The sequence below is a fragment of the Tripterygium wilfordii genome, chromosome 18 (genome assembly GCF_013401445.1).
Source record: "Tripterygium wilfordii isolate XIE 37 chromosome 18, ASM1340144v1, whole genome shotgun sequence".
Taxonomy (NCBI): Eukaryota; Viridiplantae; Streptophyta; class Magnoliopsida; order Celastrales; family Celastraceae; genus Tripterygium; species Tripterygium wilfordii.
The window spans coordinates 1,847,531-1,868,251 of NC_052249.1; the positions used below are offsets into that span (position 1 = coordinate 1,847,531).

At 36.9% G+C, this 20,721-nt stretch overlaps 2 protein-coding genes across 2 annotated transcripts; one reads left to right on the top strand and one right to left on the bottom strand.

Moving 5' to 3' along the window:
- The first annotated feature begins 383 nt into the window (after nucleotides 1-383).
- Nucleotides 384-6,716, top strand: LOC119984762 (palmitoyl-protein thioesterase 1-like). Its single transcript, XM_038828862.1, has 12 exons — nucleotides 384-677; nucleotides 1,737-1,821; nucleotides 1,989-2,040; nucleotides 2,129-2,149; nucleotides 2,247-2,300; nucleotides 3,713-3,763; nucleotides 4,969-5,031; nucleotides 5,188-5,253; nucleotides 5,400-5,438; nucleotides 5,781-5,903; nucleotides 6,025-6,117; nucleotides 6,369-6,716. Exons 1-12 carry the CDS (start codon nucleotides 572-574, stop codon nucleotides 6,645-6,647), a joined length of 1,032 nt encoding a protein of 343 aa, XP_038684790.1. The 5' UTR covers nucleotides 384-571; the 3' UTR covers nucleotides 6,648-6,716.
- An 814-nt stretch (nucleotides 6,717-7,530) lies between these two features.
- On the bottom strand, nucleotides 7,531-18,543 carry LOC119984808 (protein ARABIDILLO 1-like). The gene is made up of 12 exons (XM_038828923.1): nucleotides 16,512-18,543; nucleotides 15,806-15,964; nucleotides 15,634-15,714; nucleotides 15,378-15,509; nucleotides 12,877-13,004; nucleotides 12,119-12,206; nucleotides 11,585-11,679; nucleotides 11,159-11,222; nucleotides 9,799-9,974; nucleotides 8,875-9,096; nucleotides 8,200-8,284; nucleotides 7,531-8,115 (listed from the first exon to the last, which is right to left on the bottom strand). Exons 1-12 carry the CDS (start codon nucleotides 17,853-17,855, stop codon nucleotides 7,939-7,941), a joined length of 2,751 nt encoding a protein of 916 aa, XP_038684851.1. The 5' UTR covers nucleotides 17,856-18,543; the 3' UTR covers nucleotides 7,531-7,938.
- Between the last annotated feature and the right edge of the window lie 2,178 nt (nucleotides 18,544-20,721).

Sequence of the window (20,721 nt, forward strand, 5' to 3'; positions counted from 1 at the left end):
AAATTACAATATTATTGGTATACTTAGAATCATAGCGTTCATTATAAAATATAATTTTGTTGGTATGAATAATTTATATGATTAGAATCATACCAATTAATATAATTTATAATATTGTTGGTATTATTATTTATTAAACGGTTTGAGTATTCGAAATCTAGCATCAAAAATTAAAATCATGACGGGTTTGGACAAAATCAAAACTGTTTTCAAACCTATATGATCAATTTTCAATTCTTGAATGAATTGGATGTTCAACACGTAATTTTCGGGTCATTTTTTTAGTCATCGCTATATTGTTTATATAAAATATTTATTTTATTTTTAAAAAGGAAAGAGAAAGAGAAAAAGAAAAAGAAAAAGAAAAAAGCGAAAGGTAAGAAAGGTGATTTGTGGCGTCAATGTCCCCATCTGTCAAAACCAGTCTCTCTCCTTGTAGGCAAGTTGATCGATCGTTCATCGTGCGTACAAAACAATTGGAAGCCCAGAATCACAGTAACCATAAAAGTTACAACTGCTGTTGCTATTGAACTAGAAAACTAGTCTCCTTTTGATTCTATCTCCAACAAAAATGGCTTCTTTGCCAAGAACAACAGTATCCCTTATCACCACGTTCATCTTCGTTTACAGTTTCATCAGCCCTGTAGCCTTCTCCGTCCCTTTCGTAGTTCTGCACGGTATTCTCTCTTGTCTTTTACTCGAATTAGCCATGTAGTTAGTGATTAATGTCATTGTGATCTCTATCGTTTGTTTAATTTTCATTATAGTTTGATCAGATGAGAAGAGATTGTTGATGGGTTTCTGGTTGTGGAAGACTGAGGGTGTTTGTTATCTGATTCATTTCATTTACTATTCCTTTAATTTGGCTTATGTGTGAGCAAGTGGTGGTATAGAACCAAGTCTACTGCAATGCAAGTTTATTTTGTTCCATTTGTTAGACTGTTGGTTGGATTTCAAATAAAGTTCTATCAAAGAAATGGGTTCTCTATTTGCCTTTGCCAAATTAGACTACTGGGATTGTAAACATACATTCACCTTTCTTGATTATTTTGTAAGAATTGAAACCGAGCAACATTGATATGATAATTTCCTTGTGAATATCATTCAGAACTTTCTGGCAAGTAGTCAGGTAGCATTGTCGCATTAGTGTCCAACCTTGCTGCTTCTCTCTTCCATTGAGTATGCATATAGTTGACCCAGGAGTGAGATTAGATTTACGAACGTTATACACAATGGCTTGTGATCCATATATGGTAGAAAATAAGCAGATATTAAGTTAGCTTGTTGTCAATTGAAAGTTAGAAACTCCTAAATGTATGATAAAACCTTGACTTGTTTACATTCTTAGTTGTGGGATTGAGCAAGACTGTGAAGTTAAGATCTCGGCCTAATGGTGTGTCTGTAGTGCAGCAGATTAATTCCTGACCCAAAAAACAAAGTGAGTGAGCAGCGGATTTTGTTCTTGGTATTAACTACTAAATTCTAAAGGAGATCTTTGAAGGAAACATATTATCAAAGTTCTCTTTTTTTTTTGTTTTCTAAATTCTGTTTATATATAGGCTCGGATGATGATGTTATATCACTTCTATGAAACACATTTTGATTCATTCTAATCTTCCTTCCAGACAATATCATGCTTTTGCAAATCCTGTAGAAGGAAATATCGTTCTTCTATCTTCAACAAGCGGAATGACATGACTCATTACACTAACTTTTTGTCTGTGCTTTGGCTGCAGGCATTGGCGATAAATGCACTAATCGAGGACTCACACATTTCACTGAGTTTCTAAGCAATTTGTCTGGTTCTGAAGGATATTGCATGTATGCTATTATCTTAATTGTTATGACTGAAAAATGAGAATTACTTAGCTGGTGTATAAGCCTGGACCTTCTTCCAAATTTATGCTTCTTTGCACTTGCATTCCCTTGCCCATGCTGGTATTGAAAACAAAATTTAGGATAACCCTGTTGTGACTTTTACTTTGCAGAGAAATTGGAGATGGATCATGGGATTCTTGGACCATGCCCCTTCTCCAGCAGGTGAAACTTCAACTCGGTTTGAAGTGTATGTCATCCTTGTTATTGTTTACATCTAATAAGTTAGTTTTTTGTTTTGTTGTGCTTGCAGACTGAGATTGCGTGTAAGCAGGTGGTAACGCTGTTTGGTACCAGGACTTTACATTGCTTCTTTTTTTTTTTCGAGATTTGAATTTTTTTTTCAACAATATTTTCCTTCTGATGAACAGGTGAAGAAAATCAGTGAATTAAGTGACGGGTACAACATAGTTGGACTTTCACAGGTGATTAAAAGGGATTGAAAGTTTAGTTGTTTTCTGCTTCGCAATGTTCTTCTCCTTCATTATGGAAAATGTATTTGTTGTCCATTTTGAGTCCTGAGTGTATGTCTATGGTGGTGGTGGTGGTGGTGGGTATGGATGTGCATTTAGATGTCTGTGCGCGGATTATTAGAATCATCTCTCTTTCTCTGTATATTTTCTGCTTCTGAAAATGAAGAGAAAATATTAGGCCAAGATAAGTGTAACAAGGAAACTGAGAAGTGGAATTGCAAAACCATGTATGTGTTTGGTAGTTAAAGAGCTAAGTTGAATTAGTATTCGACTAAAAAGGAAAGTCACACTCAATGCGCAAGGTTCCAACAGGAACACGTAGACTGTACTATGGGACAAAGAATTCATTAGATCTCGGATGCTCAATGAGTACCTAACCTAACACATACCATGTTAACCCCTTTTAATATAAGTCAAAGCAATAGTACAACAAGAAGCATTACTTGAACTCATCAAAATATTACAAAATACAAACTTTGGATTTATAGGGTCCGTCTTTGCTTGAATTCCCAGCATCTGTTCATTAAAGAGTTTCACTTAGGGTGTAATCACTCCACTGCCTCAGTCCTGAGTGCTTTACAAATTGTTGTTTATTTTTATTTAGAGTTCATCTCCCACATAAGCTTTCATATTATATTACAAGGCTAGTCTTTAGTGGCCATAAAAAATTTCACCACCACCATGCCTCGGGGATTATTTATTGCCTAAAGTAGCTGGGTTGAACTTCTGTCATTTTTCAAGCAATATTAGTTTCAGTCCTTTTGGTTTTGTAATCCTGGTTTTCATTTTATTTCGGTCACATTTTAGGCATAACCTTTGTTCAATTAAGGTAATAGTCCATCTTTCTTGAAGTCTACTTATGCAGAAAAACTTGAGTTATTGCGATTATTTCTTTCATTTTTGTTTGACCATTTTACTACTACGAACTAGCTTGTTGAGAGAAAATGTTTGGTCTTTGCTTCATCAAACTAGAAATTATTTGCTCATCACATGTTCCTGGCCCGTCTCCAAGAAAATTTTTACAGTGCCATCCATTTTCAAGAGTTGCATTCATTTGAACTTTCAGTTAGAATTAGGGTCAAGCCTCTCAACATTGTTAAGAATCATTGCCACAATTATATGAATCAATTGTATTTTTCCCATCCCTTGATGAGTTTTTTGATCTTGGATATGTCCAAAGAAAGATATTCTGTCAATTCTAGTGAAGTTGTACTTATTAAATGTTTTACTCGATCAGCTTGTTTTTTTATCAGCTCAGATAGTCATTTCTAATTACTGCAAATGTCCTTGTCAGCTACTTTCCATTGTTTTTCTTTCATTTTGATGGTTTAAGTAATATGTTATGAAATAATCATGTTTCACAGGGTAACCTGATTGGTCGTGGGTTAATTGAATTGTGTGATGGAGGACCGCTGGTAAGAACTACCTTGTAGACACTGGTATTACATTTTCCACTGCCTTCTAAACATTCATAATAATCCTTCATTACCTTTTGTCTCATCTTTTGTTTGATTTTTTAATACCTGCACATAAAAGGTTGCATTAATCATTAATGACATCTATTCTAATTGAGACAGGCAAAAAATTAGAGACCAAAGGTGAAACTACAACATAGCATTTGGAGACCTCCCTATGTTTCTAAAGAGACTGTTTATATATACTTTTTCCATTCAAAACATAGATACAGAAATAAACTCGATGATCATAGGAAAGCAACATATTTTACCAACTATATTTCCCCCACCCCCAATAGATAAGATGGCATTTCACAAGTCCTAGCCTTTGGCCATACCATCACATAATCAAGAGTTTAACCTCCTAATTCTCATTACAAGCAAATATGGGAGAGTGATTTGAGTAGGAACTTGTAAGTACTGCAATCACCAAGGCGAAAGGAAGCATCAGAGGAGCTTCCTTGAGCTCTTTTGTTATCATATCCTGGATAATCATCTTTTTTAAAAGGCACAACTTCATGGAGAGCCAGCCCTATCTTCTCTGCTTTCTTAACTAAATCCCATTTGTTATGGGGATCACCCACCTTGTGAGATATATGAATCTCCTCTTTATTTTCCCTCAGCAGAACCTTTGCATCCTTCAAGAACCCTTTATTCTCCCATTTAAGAGACTGTCAATATATATATGCTCTTATGATAATTACTAATTAGTTCAAGAAGGGTCAGTAAGTTGACCTCCAAATCAATATAGGGCACTGCTCAAACCCCAATGTCCGCCACTCCCAACCTAAAACAAAATAATCAAATAATCAAAGTATTGTGTACTTTACAGCCAAAAAGTGCCTTTGAAAATGCAAAATGACTTTATTCCAAAATTTTCTATTTTCTGTCTAGCTTACTTTGATTTTCTCCATTATCAGCTATATTTCAAATAATGATGGAAAATGCTTCTGTTAGATCTTGAGAAAGCACATAAGTTTGGTTGTTGGCCATTGTTAGTAGTAATTTGTAGCACTATGGTAAATACGTTGCAGTCAAACATGTGACCCGATTGTTAAGTTGTAGAGGTGCAACTTAGATATCATAAGTTCAAACTTCAAACTTCAGAAATAGCCTCTCCGTCCACTGCGGGAGCCTTGTTCACTAAATTCGTTGTTGATATACAGGTTAAGAATTTCGTATCACTGGGAGGTCCTCATGCAGGCACTGCTTCAATTCCATTTTGTGGAGTAAGTGCTTTTTTTCAAATTTACCTAGTTTATTATAATTAATTTCTCTTATGGATTCATGTAGCTGACCCCAAATTGTTTGGGATTGAGGCTTTGATGATGATGATGATTGAGACTCTCATTTGCATTTTTGTTTGACATGTTCTGTTTATGCAGTCTGGGTTTATTTGCATACTCGTGGACACATTGATAAAGTTAGAGATCTATAGCAGCTATGTTCAGGTAAATATATTCTTGAGTTTGCGAGTCTGTAATCTTCCATTCTGTTACTGTGATAGCCATACACCTGCATCCTTCTTTTCTTTGTGGTAGTTTGTTTTGGTTGGCATTTATACCATTTAATCTACCTTCAATGGTTTTGTTCGCAGGAACACTTAGCTCCAAGTGGTTATCTTAAAATCCCAACAGTGAGTATAGTACTTTAATTGGCTCCTGTTGATTGAGTCATGCGTTCATACTGACGTAACTTGGAGTACTTAATCACGTCTGTTTAACCTCCCCCCCCCCCCCCTCATGTTGTTGACTTCTTCTTTTATACCATTAATGTGGAATCAATTACAGACATGTGGCCCCTAGAGGTCACAGGTTCGATTCCTGGAAACAACCTCTCCATATATTATGTGGGGGGTAAGGGCTATATACATTCTGCTTGTCCCGATCCTACCCATTGCGCTAATGTGCCAATGTGCATTTCCTGAACTACTTTTATCATCTTAAGCTATACTGGGTTCACTTTTATCATTATCTAGGATATTTCGAACTATATCGAAGGATGCAAGTTTCTACCAAAGCTTAATAATGAAGTCATTTCAGAGAGAAACTCCACTTATAAGGAACGGCTTGTTGGCATAGAGAATTTAGTGCTTATCATGGTGAGTTGGAGAGTTCCTCTCTTTTTCTTTGACATTTCTTACACAGTTGGGATTGTGTAAATGCAATAAAGATTCTCAAAAGTTTGATGCTGATTACTTGTTTCATTGCATACTTTATCAGTTTGAGCAGGATACAATTTTAATACCTAAGGAAACTGCCTGGTTTGGATACTATCCGGATGGAGCCTTTACTCCTGTTTTACCTGTAAAAGAGGTAATTTTAATTATTCCATAGATGAATATTGCCTCAAGTGTAAAAAAAAAATTGCTGTATATTTTTGTACAATTTTACATTTTAACGACTTACATTTAAAGAAAATACCAAAACAAATGATGCGTAGATTTAAGATAAAATTTTTGTCAGTCAGTGATGTCACAAATACACGAATAAATTCTATTGTTTAAATTTAATGGCATTTATCATTCATGAACTTAATCTTCCTTGTCGTAATAAACTCTCTGCAGACGAAACTCTACAAAGAGGATTGGATTGGTTTGAGAACCCTAGACGAAGCTGGGAAAGTTAAATTTGTAAACGTCACAGGGAATCATCTCGATATCTCTAATGACGATATGAAGAAGTATGTTGTACCTTACTTGGTAGATCAAGCACCAGCACCCTCAACCCAGTCGATGCCAACGACAAAATCTTCATCCTACGTATCACTTTCATCTATCTGGAGATTTCTCGCCAAGCTCACCGATCTCATTGGGGATCAACCTTGGTTGCATGATGTGTACTAACTTAAGTACCAATATTTCTGTGTGTTGAAAAAAAACATATTTTCGATTCGTTGTGCCATTATGCGTGATGGATTTCACAGGACGAATATACAATGTGCGAGAACAATTGGTTTCACAGCCATTGTGTTAATCTATGAGTGTGTTCTGTTGGCTTATCCTTTTAGTTGCTGAAAAATAATGGAGTCATATCACATACGCTTATCATTTTGGCTAAGCTCAGTCTTCTATCCTCAACCATTTGAATGAGCTAAACTTTTTGAAAGGGATTAAAACCCTAACTTGAGGTCGAGAGTTCGATTCTAAGATTACACTAGGTCTTGGCTCAACGCCTCAACCAACTGTTGGGCGGTTTTGCACGTGCCTAGTCCGGTCCGAACTTGCACTTAGTGGACTGGCAAAAAAAGTCACACTTGTTGAGTTATTCTCGGTTACTGAAAAAAGGATTAAAACCCTAGGAAACCACTTAGTTTGCATAACATCCATAAGTAGCCTTCAGTCCTTTTTGAAGGCACAACAGGTATCCAGATGCAGGTATTACCTGATATTTTCCTGGTCATTGACTCCAGTGTATCCGACAAATAGATTATTTCTGCTTGCTTGTATGTGGCATCTGAGGTGAAGCAATACTTCACAGAGGACCATCCTCTGCAACATTTCGCTTACTAGCCAGTTTTCCGAATGATCAACCTCTGTTACCATGATCAACCACCTTGTTGAATATTGCGCACAAGATTATGTACCCTGGAAAGAAAATGATGCAAGAACAGATGATAACGCCTTACAACCCTGTTAACATGAACCAGTAATTTATAGCAAAATCTGGCTCAAGCAATTAGCCTCTGTGTCTAAAATATTTGCATCAACATCACAAGAAACAACGATGTAACTTTCTGGAACATCAATCGTTGTCAGGCAAGATTAGAGTCTCAAGCATCCACTTATAATTATTATGAAGAAGTCCTCAACCACAAATTAATCCAATAAAAAAAAACACAACCTCTGTGGCTGTTAGAACTTAGAAAGACCCTTTAATACAGAGAGGGGATAAAACTACTCTGAAATCGTACTCGGCCACCCTTCCAAATGTCTAAAATGGAGAGGGTAAGAAGAAAATCATACTATGCAGCACTGCTCAGTCATGTAGTTTGATTCTTTTACAAAATATCACAGGAAAAAATGTCGCTTACGACTCATTATTCCACTGGTCCGGGCAAGGAAGCTCCACAGCTTCATATGTGATCCGCCTCCACTAGGGACTCCAGAATGAAATGGTTGTTTCAACAAGTATTTTCTATATTGAAGGTTCCTTTAGGTGGTGCTCAAGGTTTCGCAGCACAATGCGAGAAAAGGTTTTGACTTCGAATGGAGCAGTTGCTGATGCAGCAGCAGTACGAAGAGTACGAGGAGCTCCAATAGTTTGCATGAGGCCCGCATGGTGCATAGCATGTCGCCCACCAGGAATTGTGAACTGCAATCAAGAGATCATATTTCCACCAGTAAGAGTCTAAAACACATAAAAAGCACAATAGACGGAAACTTATGTTATGATTACCTGTAGAAGAGCAAATGCAGCACATGCCTTGAGTGTCGTACAAGGATTTTTTAGCATGTTAATAAATCTTCCAATTTCAGCTCCACTAGGAGAAAAAGAATAATAAATCAAGTGTAAGAGAAGAAGTAATTCGTAACTGAGCATTGAATTTAGGAGCACAAAAGGATCCATACAGGAAACTAAAACAAGTCCAGAATACTGATTAAGGGAGCATGCAGTAGTTTCTAGTAAGACACTATTGTTACTATCAAAACATAAATTAGAGCTACCTTGAACCGTGTTCTAGAATCAGGATATTATTAGCATCGCTTTTTCCGATTCCACCTTTGTTTGCAACAAAGTTTTCTAATATGTAGGATTTACAATAATGATAAATACAAGGAAAGAAGTACAGCTTTAGGAAATTGAAAATTTTGTCTAGTAGAGTTTAATAATAACTGATAACACCAAGGGAACAAGAAGTGAAAATTACACATGAAGATAGATCAAGCCACACATAGGGATAGAAGACCAGCCTCAGAAAATAAACAACAGCTGACTCCCTTGGAATTGGAAGAAAATATAAAAAGACACATGTTGGGCATGCTAACGTGAAAGCCAACCTATTGGTACTTCAACATTGAGGCGGGAGAGAGAGAGAGAGAGAGAAGGGATATAGGTTGCAAGGATGAGAACCTGCATCTTAAATGTCCTGCTTCTTGTATGCGAGCTCTTTCTGTCACTAGTGCCAATGCTGCTGGAGCCGATGATGCAGTAGTGGTAGAAAATGTATGTCGATCAGAAAACGTACGGACAAAATCATGAATTTTCTTTAATGCCGCACTTCGAGCATCATGTAAGTTCACACTCTTTGAATTGCCTTCTGACGAACTCCCTGTTAATGCAAATTCATCCATTCTGCATGAAATAAAATTCATAGACGAGAGGAACACATTATCTTTCGATAGCACTTTTTAATAATTATTACCCCAGCAGGAGATGAAATATAACATACATTATCTTAACCATTGGAAAATCCAAAAAACCATTCAAGAAACTTAAAATAATTAACTATTTTCCTGGAAGAAGCAATTAAGAAATGAAGATGAAATGAAGTCACAAGTAAAGGCAATGCCTTCACTGAAATGAACATGAACTTTGAAGCAGTTTTCCCTTGTTAGTGATGTGATCAAGAAGCTCTGGCAATCTGCATTTCAAAGTTTTAAGCCAAATTACTATGTCTTCCTTTCAATCAGATTCTCGCCATTGTGAAATCCGTCACCTTACAAGCCAGTCATCTTACCTAGCAAAGTTCCTACCAACCTCCAAATAAAAAAGGGATGCAATGAAAAGGATCCCGAACTAACCAGTTGCATAAAGCCACTTCTCAGTGAAAGGAGTATCACCAGCATAAAGTGGCCCACTTAGTATGACAGACCAAAAAAAATTACCAGAAGTATTGCTGAAGCACTAATTTACTTTCATTTGCAAAAGACAGGAAATTACAAATGTATGTAGAAGCAAGTCTTGTAGGTGTTTTAAGGAACTTAACATAGTACGTTTAAAAGGTAAAATAAGAAAAATATGAGCTAAAATCCACAATTAGCTGTAATCATGTACCTCCCATCAAACATGTATGCCAATGCCAAGGCAGCCATGAAGCGTGCCATCTTTGATACTGATGATGAACATAGATGAACAAGGGCAGAGACTCCCCCTTCCTCCACAATACGAAGTGCATTAGCCGGATTGAAAGCAAGATTCCACAGAGCTCCTGCTGCAGTTTCATGGACATCCTGGAAGTGAAGAAACCATTAAGCTTGAGTGAGGTTTTACTTCCAAGACAAAAGAGAAATTTTGTGTAAAACTAGGACGTAGTTATGAACTTATAAAGTATCCAGATCCAAGGCTGAATAAACAAGTTTCTTATTTGCATTTGCAGTCATAAGAAGATTTGAATGGGGAAAAAATGATGCCGCAAAAACAAAAGTCCAATACAGGAAATCAAGTGATTCACTAGATAAGGTTTCCATACACCTGTTTTCTGACATGCAATAACATAAAAGCCTTCGTAAATCATTGTGCTGCTCATGGTTAAAAATATAAACATAATGTTATTGCTAGCTCAATCCACGATTTTCAAAAATGACACTCAATCTTCCTCTTATTTATTACACCAGAAGCCGCTATCTTTATTGTTGCACCAAAGACACATTCCACCTATTTCGCTCATCCTTCTTTTTTTTGAGATTCCACCTTTTTTTGTGGATGACACTATTTTTGTGGTGCAGAAATACATCAAATTATTTATCTTATATGAGCAATACATTGTTTTGCAGTGGTATACTGATCCTAAATAAATAGTATAGTGAACCTATTTTGGATAACCTTCAAAGAGAGGGAGGCTCACGTTAATCGAGAGAACTCCGGTTAGTATACGGGTTTTTTCTGATTGTTCTATATGGATAGGGATCCAAACCCTTAGGGCAGGGTGGGGAAGAGATTGACCACTAGAACCAGCAGAGCTCCTCAGGACGGCAGTAGGATCTTGGATGGGATTTATAGAATTATATTTATTGAGAATGCAGCCGTTCTTCCCTAGTCGTCCATCATTTTAACTCTTTTTATGGGGATTATATTGATAGAAAACAATAGAAGATGTACAGTCTACACAAGGAAAGAAATACAGTAATACATCAAAAGAGATGCAAGATTTGTAATGATACTCAATCCCTTTGTGAAAATTCTTAACTAAAAAATGACAAAGGGAAATAATTCAAGCCCTGATATGGAAAACTTATACAACACGCAACCAAATACATTGTGAGAAAAATATGTTGACCAGATTAATATGAGAACACCCAATGAGGTTTACCAATGTCCCATTGATATAAGTTACATTATATTCACAACAATATTGAGTAGTGCCATGTTGAGAAGAAACTATCTTCTGAAGGAGAAGGTATAAGAAATTACTCACCTCAGCCTCAGAGCGTGCAAGAGCAATCAGAGGTGGAACACCTCCCTCTCGTCCAATAGCAATGCTAATAAGAACCCAATAAGCATTATAGCATTAATATTGACAACATAACTGACAAATAAAAAAGCCATAATCTCCTAGCACTAAAATAACAAGAATATAATTGCAATAATGGAGTGAAGATGAGCAAAAAATTAATTTAGGCTGACAGAATTGTCACCAAGAATAAATAAATCACAAGCGTGCAATGCAAAGCATCATGAGATGCTAGGTACCTTTATTTGCGATTTTTTTTATAAAAACAATATAAAAGGAGAAAAATCATGTTAGACGAATGGTCAGAAATTCATGGTGAGTTGAAGGGTTATATTCCAACATAGGTTTGGCAGCTTAATTCCCATGAACTCATGAATTTTATATCCATACCTATTGGCTTCTGAGACTGACAATCCCCAAAGAGCACCAGCAGCTCTCTCTTGAAGTCCCGGGGAGGCATTTGAACACGACTGCGCAAGAGCAACCTGAATAAACAGCATGAGATCAATGCCTTTGGCTTTCAGAAACATAAAACATCCATCATAAACTCATAGAGGTTATCATTTATCACAAAAAAAATGGCTTCAAGCCTTAAAATAGTGTACATTGTGCCAACTAAGTTGTTCACAAAGTCAGCATCTTTGAAGGGCCACCAAAACACTTTTTTGGTTATAGCAGAACTTTGAAACTGAAGCCCTTTTTTGACAGACAAGAGCATGAGCAACTGGTAATTTAGTAAACTCAAAAATGTGAATATATTACACCACTAACATATATCAAATATTGATTGCATCTTATGACATAATGCAAGATAATACAATAAGGAAATTCGACTGTATTGGGAAGAGCTATATGTTCATGAAGCTTCTAATAGCATCAAGTTATAAAAAAAGAGGCTTTAACTCAGCAAACTGAATATCGTACCAAAGCCTCAACACCTCCAGCTGATGCAATTGATTCTCGATTTCTGTCATCAAACGATAAATTCCAGAGTGCACCAGCAGCTTCTTGCCTGTTAGATAAGCAGTGCATGCATCAGACAAAACCCTTCAAGGAGATAGAACTTGCTGCTATAAACAAAAATTGTGATATCAGGAAGAAAAAAAAATAGAAAAAAGTTGTGGTTCATAAAATTCTGAACCTAAATAGTTTCTTGCTAGTATAAACAAAATTTCTGGCCTATATGATTCCAAACAAAAATAAAAACTATGAGAAGTTAACTACTGAATCCACCGAATAATATTTCTCTTTTGACACAAATTTTCCTACCATGGCGACTAAGGAAAAGGGTTATTAAATTTGATTTTCATTTCTATTGAACATGACTGATCAGAATGTAGCAGCAATACTGTCAATCTAAAGGAAAACTGTAAACAACTATGTAATGTCAGTTCCATTCCCACTATCTCCACCACTCCAGGCCCCTCCTTAAGTTCTAAAAACAACTATCTATTTTGTGGATAATATGTTGAACGATATAACTTTCTCTTGAAAATGTTTGCAACAATAGAACAACAAAATTTGATTTTAAATGACAAAGAAGCCCCAATATGGTTTTATCTGCTATACAGATTTACACAGTTGTGGAAGCAGCTTCTGCTCACCATCACTCGAGCAAGCCCTGATCCAAAGTTCATGGGGTTGGATATTTAAAGTAGAAATTAGGATTCATGATAGACTACCTGACACCTTCATGAGGAGAACGAGTAAGTTGAACAAGGGCTTCAAGAGCACCTGCTTCTAGTCCAACAGCGGCATTGTTATTGTTGCTATCTCCATGAGCAGCCAAATTAGCCAAGGCACGAGCAGCCTGGTATAATTCAAAGGTGACATATCAATATTTCACATTCAGGCAACAAAAGGTTGATCAAGGAGGAGGGGGTGGGGAGAAGGAGAGAGAGCGAGAAAGCATTCAACTTCACCATTATGAACAATTAGTGCTAAACTATTTTAAAAAGTGAAACCATGAAGCACGGACACCAATACGGACACGGGACATGACACAAAACGGACACTCCGACATGGGAATTTCAAAATTTTCAGGACACAGACACGCATACATAAATGTCATATATAAATGCCCTTAGTCTTCTTTAAAGTTTAAAATTAAATATAGAAATTAAAAAATGAAGGAAAAAAACACATACCAGTTCAAGGCTGAATGCTACGCTAGTTCAGGTTCGAAAAGACCTAGTTCTGAAAGATCTCTCCCTACCCATACTATATTGAATCTGTCCATCCTCCCAAGAAATTCTAACTTTGATTTTAGTAGAGAAATTACTTCCTCTTACGAGTAAGCCCCTATAACCCCCATATCTGATTAGGGTTCAAACTTTGGGTTTTGGAGGTAGAAAAGTGTCCTCCAAAAAGTGTCCATCCATGTCAATTTTTTTGTTTTTTAAAAATTAATAGTCCAAGGAGTGTCAGTGTCCGACACCGGGACGGCACCATGTTAGAAGTGTCCATGCTTCCTAGAGTGAAACGGATAAGTGTCACTGAAATTACTAAGTAAAAAAGACTATCGAAAGCAAAAAAAAAAAAAAAACTAAGTGGAAGTGGAAGTTAAAGGAAGCAATTATAGTTAAGGACTCATGGTATAATCCTTACTAAGATAACAAATTTTATTTTAAAAAAAAAAGGCGAAGTTGATGTGGAAGTTAAGGGAAGCAATTATAGTTTAAGGAGTCATGGTATAATCAATTCGGGCTTAGAGGTGAAAGATCTCTCAAGTCAGGAGTTTGAACCGGTGGGATTAATTCCTTGGGGTTGCCTGGGTTTCGTGGACCAATGACACGAGCCTGCTTCCTAGGAGAGGTTAAGAGCCCTATTCTGAGCCTCGGCCACGCTTACTTGCACACTAGGCTTCGGCTCAGGACTAAATTTGTGGCCCGCTGTGCGCATGAAGTGACTATCCCGGGCTTAAAACTGGCGCAAGGGTCACAAAGTGGCCATTGAGCTGGGCCCTTCTCGGTCACCCAAAAAAAAGACTCATGGTATAATCTCTAAAATATGAGGAAGCTGAAGAAGAAGGCATTCCAAAGCAGAAGATAGTCAAACTAATTGTACAACTCGTCCATACAACAAAAGCGTTAATGTAGTAGCACGCTCATTGAATACACTCAACTGTGCCCCTCAACATAGCTGGTGACTCCAAAATAGGTGTTCCAGTACAAAAGACACAAAAGAGGGATGCAAGTGAGACAAACCAAATCAAAATTTTAAACTTCCAGGCTTGGCTAGCGAAAGGAGTTCTCAGATCAAAGCAAGCTTGAGCTCAATTTGAAGCTTAAGAGCCCTTGGCTAAACCATGAGCTTGATTTAGAGCGGAACATAGAATAATTAATAAAAGCATCAAATTTGATCTTGCCATCTTTTTAAATTATCATAACCCTACATACGCTCCATACCCAATCCTTTTCTAGGCTTGATTACCTCTAAGTGCTTGGCTTAACAATTTTGTTCAAAAAAAGTGCTTGCCACAACAATAGAGGCCTCCCTCTGAACTTGCACTGAGCCACTGACCAGCAGGGTGGTATGTTACACATTTATCTGATGAGGAAGCAAGCAAATGGTGGGCCTCATTGTGGACGTCAGCTACAAAGGATTTTATGATCTATAGGGTCGGGCTTGAAAGCTAAGCAACCAAACTTTCAGGTGCTTGGGTTCAGCTCATAGAATGAATCAAGCTTGAACCAAGAATCAAGATTGGATCATTTCACTGATTGTGTGATCTGAGCTTGAGTAGCTAACAGGAATAACTGTTTGTTGCCACTTGCCAGCCAAACAAGTCTCTAACAATGCAGTTTCTCAAGCCAAACCACCAATGACCTGGTTCACTCTAATCAAGGAAACCTACACCTCCGGGAGATCAGTGCAGACATAAAAAGTTGCCACAACATTATCACATTTTTTGGATTTTACCAGCATAAATTTATAAAATTCACTAGCAAAAAAAAAGAAAATACCCCTCTCCTAATAGTTGAGAATGCACCTATATAACCTTTTTGAGAAGTCAAATAATATGTTCTAGGCTTCTAGCAAAACCTGAGCTCCAGTCACATTGTATTTCTTGACAAAGAAGAAAAGATATCTCCAAGATAATCACTTGAATTTGAATATCATATGATGCTCCCAAAGTCTCCACTTAAAGAGAAAAAAAAATCCTTCCAGAAAGTAGAACTACCTGTTCTTGCACTCCCTCGAACTTGCAATTACGAGCAAGAAACACCAAAGCACGTACACCACCTGCCAATGCAACCTCCAAACTACACTTGTCATCAGCTGCCAAATTGGCCAATGCACCAGCTGCACGTTCCTGGCACAAGGATAATGTGAAGCAAACAAAGATTGTAAGTTTCCACAAAAACACTAACCTCGAATAGCAACACGAATAGATAAGCATGTGATCAGAATCTAGAGCATGTTGTCCAAGAAGGTACCAGAACTCCATCACCACCAGAAGACCATTTGAATATAAGATCAACTAACGCTTTAACTCCACCAGCTTCAGCAATGGCACTCTGATAAGTGCAGGGGAAAACAAAGCAAAAATTACAAGTTATTTACAGCAAGAAATGAGAGCATTTATCATATGACTATTATTAAGTTAACCTTGTGCTCTTCTCCAACTGAAAGATTCCACAGTCCTCCAGCAGCTTCTTCAGCAACCAACCTGTTCATTGACTTTGCTAACCCAGCAAGGATATTGATTCCACCTTCTTCCGCAACAGCTTTTGCAACATTGGCATTTACAGACAAGTTTGCTATAGCCTGCAGAGTTTGGCAAACCCAAGCACGTAAATCCACATCGTTTGTTATTAAAAATCTTTATCTGTTGGATTTTAACCAATGACATTTACAGGAAACTAAATACAGTTACGGAATTAAAGCGCGCATCTTCTAAATCTAAGCCAACCAAAAGCTTGATTACATATTGATAAATAAAAGGTAAACAAGTACCGTGCACAAGGCTCCCGCATTGAGCGGGATCAGACAGGATGTACGCAAACCTTACCCACATAATTTGTGGACAGGCTGTCCTGTATCCAGGAATTGAACATGTGACCTCTAGGTTGCATCCCTGCAACTCTACCATTGTGCCACATGCTCGCCTATATTATACATTGGTAAATATTGTTCGAAAATTGTTCCATAAATTATTCATGTGGCAAAACAAGGTACAGAGGGAAAATATCATGCAGCTGAGTGTAAATTCATCGCAGTTAGATCTTCGATGAGCTAAGTCTTAGAAGAATGACAAGTCAAATAGTAATACAGTGATAAGCACATCATTATATTTATACCAAATGAATATTACCTTTGCAGACTCAGACTGAAGACCCTCCCGCCAAGATTTTGCAAGGTCCAGAAGGAGGTGTATCCCACCATCTCTCATTACAGCTTCAGCCCTCCCACAATCTATGCTAGCATTGTCATCGTCAATGACAACAAAAGTTGCAAGCCCGGTGGCTGCCCTTTCTTGAACATCCTCTTGTGAGCTCTGCATTAAGCTGAGTAACAATGCTGCACCCTGCTTGAGCCAGAATTCATCCATACCTTGTGGATTGCTCTCGGCGATACGTAGAAGTGTATGGGATAAGATCCATTCAAGCCAAGTCACAATATCATCCATGTTTCTATCCTTGGTTTTCGAATTCCTCCACTCTAAAAACACATTTTTCCCATTCTTTGTAGAATCGACAAATAAAGAAGCAAGTCCCTTGAAAATGTCAGTAAAAAGAGCAAGTAACAATTTTCCTTTACTCTTACCCAAACTAAAACCTGCATCCTCTTCAAGAACTGAACAATTTAAAGCACACAAAACCTTCAAGCTCTGTGTTGAAGATAATAATCTGGAAACAGCACTTGGACCAATATCGGTTCTAGAAACATCCAATCCAGTCAGCTTTGGCAGCTTATGCCAAAGATGAGAAACAACACCCCACTTCATATTTGATGTTCCTGCAACCGAGAGGAAACGGACTGACACCACATTTCCCAATGCCCCCTCATCCACATGTAGACAGTCTAAAAATCCTACATCAGCCAAATCTGGACAATGCTTGGCCAAAGCATTAATGGCATCACCATGAACATCCCTAATTCCAGACAACCTAAGCTTCTTTAATTTGGGACAGCAAAAAGCTATAGCTTTTATAGCATCTCCAGTGATCCTCTCACAGAAGTCTGGACCAAGTTGGAGACTCTGAAGTTCCTCGTGTCGAGCAACAATCACAGATAGAGTGGCATCTGTTACCTTTCTGCAGTAGTCGCCACTTATGTCATTCAAATTCCTCGCTTGAAGATACATTATTGAATCAGCAGACTCTGCCCCGCGAAACCTAAGCTTCTGAAGACTTGCACACCTAGAAGCAAGTGTTCCTGCCATGGCAGCATCAAATTTGTGTGCACGAATATCTAATGAACTCCACAAGCATGGAGAAGCACCGAGACCCCTCCATGTCCTACATGTTGATGACAAGCTTGCCCGATCCCGATAATTAAGAGACGAAAAAAGCTGAATCACTGAGTCATAAGGCAAGCTAGTCCAATCAACAACCCCATTCCTCTCTGAACCTAAAACCTCATTTTCAACTTCAGGATAACAAGGCAAAGCCACCTTTGCCTTAGTCGCCACTTTCCTCCGCACCCTACGAGTCATATCTCAATCACACAACCGCCCAAAAAACTAACTCTTATAAACAGCAAAGGACCGCAGAACAACCATAAACTTTAGCCAGTCTTGAAACCCAGATCAATTAACACAGAATATCCCATAAATAAAAACTTGTTCCCTAACATCCCAATCCACAAATACCACCGAAATTACATGTACCGCATATAATTAAAAATTCCAAACATACAATAATCCGAACTCACAGATATCGAAAACCCCGATATAATCTTGAACTATAAACGCATTACAGGGAATAAAATTAATGGTTGTTACCAAAGTTTGACAGCTCAGGCTTTGTTGGTTTGTCTGTAATCCCTTAAATCTTCAAACTTGCATAATAAATCACTAACCTTTAAACAGATAATTGCATTCAGAATAGAGCCTGAATTGATTAGATAGGAGACAAGAAAGAGTTAAAGGAAGGAGATGAGACAAAGCTGAAGAAAGGGTCTGAAAGAATTCGGGGAAGCTTATGGTACATGGATTAAAAATCCTCAAAAACATGCGCCGACCTCTCTCTCTCCAGTTACCTCTATGTCTTGGGAACCAAATGTAAGAAACAAGAGTGAGAAACACTTATGGGGAAGGAAATTGGGATTACAGCAATTGCAAGGGTAATTGGAACTACACAGCCAATGGGCGGAAGAACATCGCATATCAATCACCTCTCCGTTTTGCATATATATAATTATATTTATATTCAATATGAGTTTACAATACAATATGCTTGGTAAAATAATACTCCTAAATATAACGCATTGTAAGGAATTCTCTTATACGAACACGCATAAATCTTCATTGATTTGAAACAATGTGAGACCTAAAATAATAGGCCTAATTTATTATTTTACTTTTGAAAATACTTAAAAAAAATGGGGTGCGCAAGTTATTAAGTTACAGACGTCCGCACTTGAATTTTTGTGCAATGCGTTATTAAGGATTTAGAGTAATTAGGAATGTTGAATTTATACTTCCAAAATTACTCTATTTTTAGGGAAATTATATTTTTATGACTTTTCGGGTAATGCTATGATAGGTAACTGAGAATGATATCATACGGACGTGTCTTTTGGACATTTTATATGGGCCTAAACTTGGGTTGTCAGGCTCTTGCACATATAAACGTTTATCATCTCAAGATAGAGTGAATTGGGCCAAATCCAAGTAGTGTCAGGATATCGTTTGATACTTAATCGATGTACATTTGATACTTAAACTATTGTAAATTTTAAATAACTTTAAAATATTTTAAAAGTTGTGCCGTTCTGAAAATACTTAAGTAATCGTGTCGGAAAATTTTAAAATAATTTAGGGATAAACTAACTAAGTACATTATAAAAAATTTCCTTGTTTTCTCACAAACCTAGTTGTGTGGTTGTAAATAACGGTAATTATAAATTAGTTATAACTATCTTCAAAAGCTATGATAAGATATTGACAAGAACTTAAGCCCATATCGCATGTCAAACGATTAACTTGTACAATACTTTAATTGAAACAATAGACTTTAATTGAAGTTCTTCTACAATAATAGTTTTCTAGGCTGTGGGTGTATACTAGCAATTATATTTGAATATCACACAAGAAGTGTGTTACTTGTCCATCTTTGGTGGTGTTTTTTTAAAAGGTTACATAACTAATTGTATTCATTTACCCAAAAAAATTATGTAAGAGAATTTGAGACCAAAGGCACTCGAGTCATTATAAAGATGGATTACATCTCATAATATGAGAATCATATCAAAAGAAAAGGACAAACACCAAACATTGTCGGACGATACTGTACGAATCGGACCATTCCAAAAAAACACCGGACTACAAACTACACTGAGAGAAACTCGATTAGATTAAACTAACAAACATTATAAAAAAAATAAAAAAAAACTTGAGTAAAGCAGATATGATAATTTGAGCAATCCTCAAAACAGATTTTGAAGTAGATCTAAATTTAGATCCCAATCCATCGAAATCCTACATATCGATACTTGAACTTGAAGCTTGAAATCCAGAACGTGTTAAGGGATCTCCAATCATATACCACCCTTGAAACCAAACCATCTCTCAAATAGAAATCTAGATGAGAAACTCATCATATGCTCATATTACTAAGAAAACCTATTAATTGAAATCTAGGGGAGAAACTCGTCAAATAGCCCAAAGTCCTATTAATTGAGAAATGCGCTAGTATATACCAACCTTAAAATGGTCAATCATGTCTTTTTGCTATATATAGTGTGACACTATGGTGGTAGAATATCCCATTTTGTATCTATTTAATTATTTTCTATAATGGAATGGATTATCTCAAGCAATGATAGATAGTCCTCCCATGTTAGGTAATTAATTAAGTTCCATTTAAAACCTCAAGACAATATCAATTTGACTTAATTTTGGCAGAAAATCTAATTGCGATTATATGCCAATTATAAGTGGTAGTGGGGCAGATTTTGGCCAGAAATTACACACTATCCACTCATTTTCAGTAAGAAAATTAAACCCTTAGCTATGTTGATTGAATACATACATGTGTGTGTATACATGCATGCATGCATACATATATATATATATATGTTTGCGACGGAATTTGAGTGTTGCTAACAAATAAGATTAGACGATGTGTACAGGAACAAAGTCCCAAAAGGGGGCACAAACGCAAGACAGAGGGTGGCCTCCAAAGGGCGCAAGCACACGAGAAAACAAATGAAAAAAGGGCTAATTAGATTAAAAGCTAAGAAACGAAAATTACGTACTCTGTTTGAGTCTTTGATAGATCAGACCTTGTAAAATCTAAAATCTAGACTTATATGCATGTCTACAAAACTGTTAACACTGATATTTACAATTGGATCCG